The 12,178-nt window shown below is 35.0% G+C and overlaps 1 protein-coding gene across 1 annotated transcript; it reads left to right on the top strand.

Moving 5' to 3' along the window:
* The first annotated feature begins 11,184 nt into the window (after positions 1–11,184).
* LOC105420180 (putative calcium-binding protein CML23) lies at positions 11,185–11,921 on the top strand. Its single transcript, XM_011622839.3, has one exon. The coding sequence runs from the start codon at positions 11,239–11,241 to the stop codon at positions 11,722–11,724; it is 486 nt and encodes a 161-aa protein (XP_011621141.1). The 5' UTR covers positions 11,185–11,238; the 3' UTR covers positions 11,725–11,921.
* Positions 11,922–12,178: the final 257 nt, after the last annotated feature.

Consider the following 12,178-nt stretch of genomic DNA (forward strand, 5'->3'; position numbering starts at 1 on the left):
CCACAGAAGGCAGTCCGATGACGCTAACATCGGATGGGCTGGGCACTACCCCAAACATTAGGGCGCAACTCTTCTATCGAAAAAACTCAAAAAAAAATAATTAAAATGCAATCCCAGATCTGAGGATGGTATCCTCGGACAAAGGGGCAATTTAAATTAAAAAATTAAAAACCTCAAGTTGTTCGACCTTCTGTGTAGTATTAATCCAAAATTGACTCATTTCGTAGTTTAGTATTTTCTTTATGTGTGTGTGTTTATGCTCTGATCTACGCCGATCTCTGGTTGAGGTCTACTCAAATCTTTGCAAAACTAGTATATTTTTTAAAGAAAAAAAAAATAGAGAAAGTAGGGTTGTTTGAATTATGGGCCTCAGAATGACACAAATCTGATTCTTTCTTGGGTTTATTGCCAGCACCAGTTCCAAATCTGTATTTTAACTTAAGAAATGCTTCTAACTTTAACCAAATATAATAACAAATCAATTTTAAAAAACATAAAATAAAATAAAATAAAACAGAGAATTAAATGAAAAAAATAAATTAAAATAAACAAAGAAATAAATACTTAGCTCTAGGGACCCAAAACCCAGAGTTTCGAGCTTGGATTAGACCACTCTTCTTATTTACACTACCATTCTCTCTTTTTTTTATACCTTATGCTTGCTGGAATTAGTAGATCTAAGGTTCCTTGACCTAGATCTAGGGTCGCTAAAGCATGGGGGAAAACGTGGGAATTTCAGGTAAGGTCTATCTAGGCTTTTCTTGGGTAAAGGTCTATCTAAGCTTTTCTTGGGACATTAAAGAGATTTTCTTAGTTTTCTAAAATTTTGGGATCTCCTAAGGTAGAATCTGGATTCTCAGGTTTTCTGGGTGATTTTTTGTATGTTTCAATGAGTGATTTTTCTTATTGTTTTTTATTTTTTTGGTTTTGATCTTTTGGCTTTATTTAATTAGAAAAAACATATTTATTACATCATCAAACCGTGTTTGGGCCCATAGGGCGGCGACACTGTCTGCCTCGAGGCCCGACACTTAGGTCTCACAGGGACCAAGTTGTCATCTTCTAAAAAAATTAACTATAAATCTTTTGGTGATTCTTGGACCATTGAAAATCTCTCGAGGTTTACTTCAATATGGGATAGGTTTTGGGCCGATTTGGGTCAATTATATTTGGTCTAGGTTGTCCATAGTCTACTAAAGTCTATGTGGTCCTTCGGACTCAGAATCAAAGTTTTTAGAAATTCCCTTAGCAAGAATTTCGTGGGTGATCTCTATAGTACGTTTGTATGAAATTTACTCAAAGATTTTATATTCTTGTAAGGGCATATTTTTTATTTACGCAATAAGGTAAGTCGGAATATTTTTTGGGGCCCAAATTCTGGAGTTGTATTCTCTTCAACCTTCTAATCAACATAAAAACTAAAAAAAAATCAATTTTGCCTCTATGAACCTAAAAACAATTCCTCAAATATCATTGTTAAAAAAAAAAATCTTCAGTGACATAGACCATTTAAATTTTGGACAGTTATATTTAAGTGTTAACGAACTCAAAAGCTAATGTTTTTCTTTTGAAAATAATCATCTATTAATTTTCAACCCATCAATGTCATCATCATCATCGTAACCGTCATCATCCAAGCCTTATCTCAACTATTTGGAATCAAGGATACAAAATCTGTTATGTTTTTCTGCTCTATCAAAAGTCATACCCTCGATCAGACATTAAGCCACCATATCATTTTTATTACTTTTATCTATGTCCTTTGGGGTTTTCTCCTTGCCCTTTTAGAGCCCTCCACTTGAACTAAATCATCTTCCTAACCAGTACTACTCTAGGTCGACATTACACATAACCAGACCACTTAAGTCTATTTTCCCTAATTTTCTAACCTATTGGAGGTATCTCTAAGTTCCTTCAAATATATTCATTTCAAATCTTTCCCTCCTTGTTATTGTCATTTATCCATCTCAACATTGAATCTTAGCTACACACATCCAATGAATATGTTGTTTCTTGATCAGCTAATATTCCTTCCCATAAAGCTTAGCTCGCAACCTTCATATATAACTTTTCCTTCAATTTCATTGGTAGGCAATTATCACATAATACTCCAGAAGCACATCTTCGTGGGCACTTCATACCATAGCCGCTAATTGCAAGTTCAACCTTGAGAATTATTCATGGTCTATTTGCCATGTTTTTCGTGAGGCCAATATGGTGGCCGATGCATTGGCTAAAAAGGCTATAGTTTCCGTAGAGGGTACCATTTGGCGATTTACGCCTCAAGACTTCTTCACCTCTTTTTACTTCATGATGTGACGTAATTACCCTACTGTAGGGTTGTAAGATAGTATGATGTAATTTTTCCCGTCTCTATCAATGAAAACCCAGTAGGGGGACTTCTCCCCCGCTTATTTACCTAAAAAAAACTCTAACTCTACAACCAACATCCTCTTCAATGTCTCATTTCTCATTAATTATCGATCTAAGATATCGAAAATAATCTCTTTTGGGGACTTCTTGGTCATCAATTTTGATTAACTTCTTGTTTCTGCTCTTATTATTACTAAATTTGCATTTCATTAATTATGTCTCAGTAAAACCTTTAGATTCTAAAGCATCTCTCCAAATTTCTAACTTTGCACTTCCGCCGTTTCTAGTATTATCAATCAAAACTATGGCATCCTCAAACTACATGCACTATAGGACTTCATCCTATAGACGTCTAATTAAAAATAAATAGATATAGGCTCAATATTGGGACTTGATGTAGGACTACTATAATTAAAAACTCACTTGCCTCTCTACTAGTTATCCTCACATTAGTTAGTGCTTCCTCATAAATATCCCTAACTATGTAAACATATTATCTTGAGACTCCGTTCTTTTTCAGTACCCATCAAATTATCTCTCCAAGTAAAAAACTAAGCACAGCTGGCGCAGTTGTTTCTCCCGATGTCCAACTAGGATTACTCGAATCAATGTCATTATGTTCGCTTCAAGGGGCTCTCTATTTTGATTTGTAGCGAGAAGCACTTCTCCTTTGGCAATGCATTTTAGAAAAAATCAATTATAAATAACCAATATGCTTTAAATTTATTTATATAATGAGGTATATTTTCCTAAATTTTGAACATCCTGGAAGTATTTTTTTTATTTTTTAATACCACTTCTACCAAATTTGGAATAATTTGGAGCTTTGGAAAGTTTTGCCAATATTTTCATATCAACGGGAGAGTGATTCACTTCGCTTCAGTTTAGTGCCAGATTCGAGGAGCTACAGACTCCCGCCATTTGGGCCAAAGCAAAGCAAATTTGATGATATTTAATATCCAAAAGTTGCAGTTCTGCCCCAATCAAACCTTGATTCTTGAGTGAAATCATAATTCCGATTTTCTTCAAAGTTATTGTGCATTTTGTCAGCAAAGAAATTTGGGAAATAAGCCAAGATCCATTTTGCATGCCAATCGTCCAATGTTTAAAGCAGAAGCTTCGGCCAAAGCAAAGCAAATCTGATGACATTTAATGTCCAAAAATTGCAGTTCTGTTCTATTCAAACCCTTGAATCTTGAATGAAATTCTAATTATCTTCAAAAGTTGTTGTGCATTTTCTAAGCAATGAAATTTGCGAGATAAGCAACGACCCATTTTGCCTTCCAATGGTGTAATCCAGGGATGTTTGCCACCGTCTAAGAGAATGGTTGCGTACTATCACCTCAAACCATAAGTTAGATTGCAATTAACTTATATCAAAAAACCAATTTGTTAAATTTAAATAAAGAAAGAGTTCAGATTAAAGCACAATTCAAAAATTTCTTTAGAAGAGGTTGTTTTGATGCCCAAATATTCTCAAATTGATCATCTTGACATCAAAATAGGTGGACATGAGGGAAAAATGAATTTCAAGATTTGGAAATAGTGCATCTTGTAATGCATTTTCGAACAGTCCATTTTCAAGTTTTCATAGATCTCTCGATCTACACTTTTTTTTAAGCTTTAAATTTTATAATTAGGGATGAAAATATATTTTAAGCCCATCACAAAGATTTTCAGTATTGAATCCACATTTCTCGATGCTATTTGAAGGTGCGCTCTACTTTGATTGTTTAATGCCTCGGCTCTATAAAAGCTGCACCCTTTAAATAGTGGTTGAGAAAACTGGATTTATATTGGAAATACAGCTATTACAACAATAAGGCCCCTACACATTATTTTCGATATAGGTAACATAGCATGTAAGACCCTAAAATGTAATTTCATATAGAAAATAGGCTGATGGAATAGTCTAAGCCCAACATCCAAAAATGAATCTAGACTGATCTGATGGTGACGACTGCAGTTCGTATTTGAATTTTAATCATTTTTTACAAATTCAAATCACATAAAATTTGGGCTATCCATTTTTCTGCCCACCTAATAAAAATACTAAAAAATAGTTCATAAAAATTAAATTAGACCTAAATACCATTTTATTTATTTTTTGTGATTATTTTTCTAATATTTTGATTAGATTTGCTTACTTTTTTTAAGAATAAGTGCTCCAAATTTAAATAATATAAATTTAAATAAAAAACTTGAAATTCAAAGTGAATATGGGTCATGGTTCATAGAGCGTTTACTGTCGGGGTAGAAGCAGGGTGACCTCAAATTATCCCCAGAAAATATAATGCAGCTGTGACTAGCGAGCTGGCATCAAATTCTCCCCAGAATATATAATATGCAATATAGCCCATGAATGGGTCTAAGGCTCGTGATATCTTCTTTCCATGTTTACTAATTAAATAATTCCAAAAAAAGAAGACAATGGATATTATTTTCAATATAAAGAAAATAATCGCCATTATTTGTATAGTGTACTTTTTCAAAGTAATAAAATAGCATTTTTGGAGTTTCCTCATGTGACTTTCCGTGTCGTGTTATTTTCGTATAATATTGTTCCCCCTCTTTTATTCTTTTATTATTTTTCTTTCCATTTTTGTTTATTTTGTCACTTCCAGTGTTTGCACAAACTGGTCTGTTGGATGGTTCCTCCCCTTTGGAATGTTTCTATGTGAACCCATCCCACATAGAAAAATATATATATATATTATTGTTATTTTTCAGCCATCAGATCTGAAGGAACGGTCGGGATAATTCCAATCAAATATCACATATTTAAAAACAAAAAACAAACTTAGAAACTGGCTCTCATCCATTCCCCTTCCCTTACCCATCTCGCTTATCTCGCACGCCATACTTTCTATCTCCCTTTCCCTCGCACCATTCTCTCTCCTCTCTCTCGTACCATTCTCTCTTCCTCCCTCTCTACTCTCTTTCATTCCTCAGCCGCAGGGAACCTAACCTTCTCTATCGCTTTCTCTCTCTAGACCCTAACCCTCTCTATCACTTTTTCTCTAGCAAAACCGAGAGGAAGAGGAAATGATGAATTTCTCAATTAGTCAAATTAATTCATATTATTGTCTGTCGATGACACCGAATGGATTGATATTATTTTATCTTTTGATGAACAAACCATAGTTATCGGGAGTGGAAGCGGGAATGGCTCCGGTTTCGGGAGCAGGAGCAGGAGCGTCGGAGCGATGTCTACCCAGAGCTCTGGAGCTCGGGGAATGAGTTCCGGTGAGGATAAAAGTAGCGGATCAATCTCGTATGAACAAGGAGCGCGTTCCCAATTTATTGGGATCGAGATCCCTATTTAACGGGAATGCTTTACATGTCAAATGGAATCGAGATCCCATCGACAATAGGATAACAGGATTGCGCCCCCATCTAAGAAGGATCGTTTTCCTATTTAGAAATGATCGAGCTCCATTCAAGGAATGATCGCGTTCTGTGCATGATTAGTCCACACTCCCATTGCAGAACTCCACTTTTTATGAAAATTTGGCTTAAAATATAATTATTTTATTTTAAAAATTAAATTTATTTAGGAAGTTTCTTTTAGGATGTTTCCGAAAAATAGGATGGAGTTCCGGAATGTAGTGATCGCGCTCCTAAACTCTGGGAGCGGGGCTCTAATTTATTCAAGAACTAGATTCTAAAATTTAAAGAACGCATTCTGTGCAGTATCGGGAATGAGTTCCGCAGTGAATGGAGTCAAGAATCCTAAAAATAAGAGTGAGCTCCTAAAAAATAGAGAACGAGTTCTGGTCGAGATCTCGACTACGAAGCGCCGAAACTAGGTTCGAGAGCGGGAGCGCCACCCTAGTTAGGCGCTCCCGGTAATTGTGGAACAAACCACAGCCCAAATTCAAAAAATTGAATGAATGTGCAAACCATAGCCCAAATTCAAGAAATCGATTGATATTATTTTGTTTTTGATGAACAAACCATATCCCAATCCGCAACCCAAATTCACTCAAATATTGACAGAGACAAGTAACTACAACCAAGCAAATCTCTGAAGCCAGTAATTGTTGGCACTATTCTTTGAATTCCACCACTACTTCCACGTTCAACATCTATTTTTTATGGTAGTACTATTCTTTAAATTCCACTAATATACAAAACTAGCGATGTCCTCACTTTCTAAACAATCAAATTAGAGCCGACCTCGAAAATTTTACTAGAAGAGATCGTTTTGACATCGAAATATCCTCTAATTGATCATCTCGACATCAAGATGCATGAACACGAGAAACAAATGTATTTCAAGTTTTTGAATTAGTGCATCTTGTAATGTATTTTTTGACAGTCAATTTGTAAGATTTTCAAGTTCTCATAGATCTACTTAATCTACATTATTTTTGAAGCTTTAAATTTTATAATTAAAAATAAAAATATATTTTAAAACTATCACAAAGATTTGCGTTATTAAAACTGCCTTTATCGATACTAATTGAAGACGCACTTTACTTTGATTGTTTAGAACCTCGGCCCTATACAAACCGCACCCCGTTTCGTAGATGTTGTCGACCCAAATGATCATTTCCTTTGGAAACGTGATTCAGGTCTGGATATTTCCACAACATAATTCATTTATAATCCGTGTCTTTTGGACCTTTAGTTAGTGAGAAAGTTAGGTACACGCATGCATGCTTGCTGTCTTTCCAGATTGCCAAAAATATGTCATATCAGGAGGGTTGTGATTCTTAGCGTAGGGCTTCTTTCTACGACATGAACAAGCAGTGTTGGAAAAGTAGGCTGATTAACTTGGACAGGCACGGGCCGAGCCCTAGTGATCTCGATTTCATAGGCAACCCTTTGGGATATGCCTCTATGGTGCACTAATCGGTCAATTTATATATTAACTACTCGATTTGCAAGATTTATCAACGATATGTCAAAAAAATTGGATGACTATGGTTTAGAAACTTCATAAAGTAGTATTAGTACTTGGCGAAGAGATATTGTTACTGCACTATAGACTCCATCGGGCTTCAGGATAATTTTTGCCCTCATCAATCTTGATGGCGAAACTCAAGAAAATCTCAAAATCCATATCAAACTTATTACATTTGAGCAGTATTTTTTACTATTGTGTAACATATAGCTTCTTTCAATTACTTGTTCACAGAAAACATGTTGCCTCAGGTGTCTAAAAGTTTTGTCCGGAACCCAATTATACATGTAATCTATATTTTTGTTTCACTTATTTTATGTGACAATATAATAAAATAATGCATATAATGTTTTTCCATTTTTACATGTTTCTAATATTTTTTTGGGGATCTTTAACCCTTTGTTTTTTACATTACAAAACTCAGCACTTATCGGGCGAACTAAATCTGACTCAGCCCAATTAATCGGCTCGAGCCATGAGGTGAATAGTCGATCTGACTCGATCTTTCCTACACTATGAGAAACTGGGCACCAAAATGTTGTTATGAGAGGAATAGAAGCTGATTCAAATATCTTTCTTATGTTAATTTTTTTAAGCATGTTTGGTTCGTATAAAAAAAAATTCGTGAAAAATTTTCACGCGAAAGACCTGCCCCATTTGATTATGGAAATTTATTTACACCAATTGCTCCATTTTTATGGTAAACTTTTCTAACACGGACCAAATGCTGTTAAAAAAATTTCGTACTTAATCACGTAGAGGAGTTTTTTCATGTGAAGATATTTTTATGAAAAAAGTTTCATAGGACCCAAATTGGCGCAAAGAATTAAACTAAACCAGTGAAGCATCTCTTTCTCCTAGTCCTAGAGAAGATAAAATGAATGGGATAACAAACAAAGAAAAGATTTGGCATGGGGCTCAAGGCAAGAAAAAATTGACGTGACGCTTACTCGCATCTCCTTCAAGGAACAAGGAACCTTCATGAGAATTCTTAATGATTGGAGAAAGCCTAAAACTAATTTATGACGAGAACTAAACCTTAAAGTAATGGGTGTGGTTTGTATTAGGCTGAGACCTTAAACAATCAAAATAAAACACTTTTAAATAGTGTTGGAAGGTGTTGTTTCATTACTAAAAATATTTGTGATGGCTTGAAAATTTGTTTTTACCTCTAATTATAAAATTTAAAGCTTCAAAAACAGTATAGTTCGAGTATATATATGAACACTAAAAAATATTGAAAGTTGATGGTCAAAAAACTATATTTTAAGATGCACTATTTTTAAGATTCAAAAACGATCTTTTCTTATGTTCATACATATTAGGGTTGAGATGATCGATTTAAGACTTTTAAGCATCGAAACAACCTCTTCTAGTGAATTTTTTATGTGTGTCTTAATTTGATCGTTTAGGGCCTCGCCCTTATATAAACTTTTTCCTAAACAAATTTTTCAGGAGAACTAACTTTGTCCAAATTGAAGAAGTATTGTTTATTGGACGCCCTCAACGACATCACTAGTTCGACAATAAAGATACCATTAACAAATGTTCAATTGGTCAAGTGTAAAGAAAGAAAAAAATATTTAAAAAAAAAAGTATACAAAGATATCATTTATCTTTTATACAACGAGATCACAATCACTCTTGTCTTTTAGATTTTAAATTGAGTGATTGTAAGAGTGTCATTGAAAAAACTCAAGGTTCAAAAAAAAAAAAAAAAATCTTGAATTTCATCGCTAGTTCAAGCCATCAAATTTAACATCTAATGAGTGATTGTTACCCCTTTATAATAAAAATAAATTCTTTTATTGTATACAATAAAGAAAGAGAAGAATAAATGCTTAGAGTGAGTAAGTGATGGTGAAATATTTTTTTTAATTTTCATTTCAAAACTGCTAATTATTTCTAAAAACCGGAAAGAGCATGTATTCTCCACTAATCTACCCAAAAAAAAGACGCAGCTTCCTTTCCCCTCTTGATTTGACTTGCAACAACTTCCTCCAAATCTATAAAAGCTTCCAGATTACCAATTAATGACAATCATTATAGTGAATTATCCATTTTCCAAGCATTGACCTTTAAAGTAGTGGCTGCGACTTGGGAGCAGGTTCCTGTATTCTTACTCCTGCTACTGCCATGAAAGCCTGTAAAAGTAGGAAGTGGAGTGCAGAGAGTGATGATATTCTGGGTTCTTTGCTTTCACCCGCATGGGTCAGAAAGAGATAGATGGTTCTTTTTAGGAAGCAAGATATGTTAATTTTAGGAAGTTATATAGAGAGAGAGATGGTTCTTTGCTTTCACACCAAGGCGAGGTACCTTTTACTTGTGGTTACCGCCCCACCATGTGTGGTGCCCAGTAGGTCAATAGGGTTTAGAAGAAACTATCCCTGAGATACAGGGAAAAAGTTCAAACAATGAATGAAAAACTAGTCGGCCGACTTACTCGAGCTCGGGCCTTGCTGAGTTAGAATTATTCCCAGTTGGGTGTCTCTAATTTGGAGATTTTAAAAAAAAATTAAAAAAAAAAAAAAAATCCTAAAAAGTAATAACTTTAGTAGGAAGATATTTTTATGTTTTTCAATCATTTTGACGAATATTGAAAAGTGTTTTTATAGATAAATACTTATTTTTACATTTTTCCCATTTTTGAGATTATTTCAAAAATGCCCTCAATCACAAAGATTTTTTAAAATTCTATTTTTCACTACTTTTTAAACATCATTTTGAAGTATTTTTCTTAATCTTCCTTTAAACATTTATTTCCTTATTTTTTATAATTTTCTTACATTTTTTTGTTGCTACAATATTCGATTTGAGTAATGGGATCGGGCTAGGACTGATTACTCGACCCGAATCGCACTTTCTAACATTACTTTTAAAAGTCGTGTCGTGTAGTGATATGTTGTTTTAAAAGATATATAAAATCTACATTGTCCAAATAAAATAGATGGTTTAATGTATCGTAAATTTATTTTTATAGGTTGTAGGCTTATACAAATTGCATCCATCTTTCGTTATAAGGAGGTCACAATTAGACTTTGTTATAAAGTTTTACCTTGGTGTGTGTCATAACATTTGAAAATTTTTTATTTTTTTTTAACTTTGAGTTTAGTCAATGATACACTTACAATGACCTGATTTAAAATTTAACGAACAAGAGGGAATATGACCTCTTTACACCAAAAGTAAATGACTCTTCATATACTTTTTTGTCATAATAATCTACCTAACGAACTTTGTGCTTGGTCAATGAAATAAATACAACTGCCCAATTTCATATCCTACGGTCAAAATTAATTATAACCACTTGTACAAAAGATAAATAGTCTCCCAATATATTTTTTCCATAGGAGATAATCCAAATAGATCAAATCACCTTATGGTGTCAATTTCTATATTTCTGAATTTCACATCTTTCTCTTAATTAACTAAAAAAAAATAAGAAAAGAACCCTGTCTTGATTGGATAGCGCTCGACCATATTCAATGTTAAGTCTTATGGACCACTTCCTAAAATAAAAAAAATAAAAAATAAAAAATATGACCATCGTGGCCATATTTATCGTGACGAGGATTACAGTTAACTTTCCAAATACACAAAACTCATCCTAACCGTCCGATAGTACGAAAGGGCGAGCGGAAAATCAATTAAATCAGTTATGCTAGCGTCTCGGTGACCAAAACGCGTAGAAAAACGACGGCCCGTTAAACAAGTGTACGAGAGGCGCGTTCAAAGCGCGTCTAGTATCTCCTCTCTCTCTCTTCTGTTCTCTATCTACTGCGTTTACGCGACTCTCTCTCTCTAACCCGTCTGAAGGTATTTAGGCACTGCAATCTCGACAAAGAAAAACCCAAATTCCCAAAAAGCAAGAGAGAGAGAGAGAAAGGAGAACCCAAAATCCCTGCAACCTACGAGAGCCAGAAAGAGACGACTAGGAGAGCCAGACAGAGACGATAATGGCGGTGGCGAACGTGAACAACTCGCTCTCCTTAGCGAACAAGGATGAGGTGGAGAGGGTTTTCAAACGATTCGATAGCAATGGAGACGGCCAGATCTCGGGGGCTGAACTCGGAGAAATGCTCCGAGCCCTTGGATCGAACCCCTCTGATGAAGAGGTGGCTAGCATGATGTCTGAGGCCGACACCGACGGTGATGGCTTCATCTCGCTCGAGGAGTTTGCAGTGATCAACAACCAAGCGCCCTTGGACAGCAACGCGAGCATGGTGGATTTGAGAGACGCCTTTGCGATGTACGATCTCGACAAGAACGGTTTGATTTCGGCCAAGGAGCTACACATGGTGCTGAAGAAGCTGGGTGAGAAGTGTTCGTATCGGGATTGTTGCCGGATGATCTCGACCGTCGATTCGGACGGTGATGGATGCGTCAGCTTTGAGGAGTTCAAAAAGATGATGACCAATGTGGCCAAGACCCCAACCTCCTAGAACCGGTCTTTCTCTATCTCTCTCTCTCTCTCTATATATTAAAATCCTAATTCTCACGTATCGGATGTTAAATATTCATCTCTCTAGACCGTAGTGTTTTCGTTTTTGTTCCCCTTCTAGAATTAAAAAGGTGGACTGGTATGAAAATATTTTGTGAACAACTGTTTGATATCAATGAAATCAAACTTTAACTTCAATTGCTGACAACATATAAAGATGGAAATATTGCTTTAATTTGTTTCTTTTTAGCCAACTTTTGTTGGGCCTTATTATTTTAGATTGACGCGGGCCGTTAGGGTTATTACTTTAGAACAACGTTTCAGTACTGAGCCGAGTCCACTCGGCCTCTGGCGGAGGCTTAAGCGAGTTGCTGGGGTGAAAAATAAAAGAATTTGTAAAAAATACAAAAAATAGAATACACCATTAGTTTAGATGGAATAAAGTTTTTAGATGA

The sequence above is a fragment of the Amborella trichopoda genome, chromosome 4, assembly GCF_054954075.1.
Source record: "Amborella trichopoda isolate Santa Cruz 75 chromosome 4, AtrichopodaSantaCruz75HAP2 v2.0, whole genome shotgun sequence".
NCBI classification, from domain to species: Eukaryota; Viridiplantae; Streptophyta; class Magnoliopsida; order Amborellales; family Amborellaceae; genus Amborella; species Amborella trichopoda.

Excerpts from the sequence above, each read along its gene's own strand:
- LOC105420180 (XM_011622839.3), top strand. The coding sequence starts at position 11,239 with ATGGCGGTGGCGAACGTGAACAACTCGCTCTCCTTAGCGAACAAGGAT.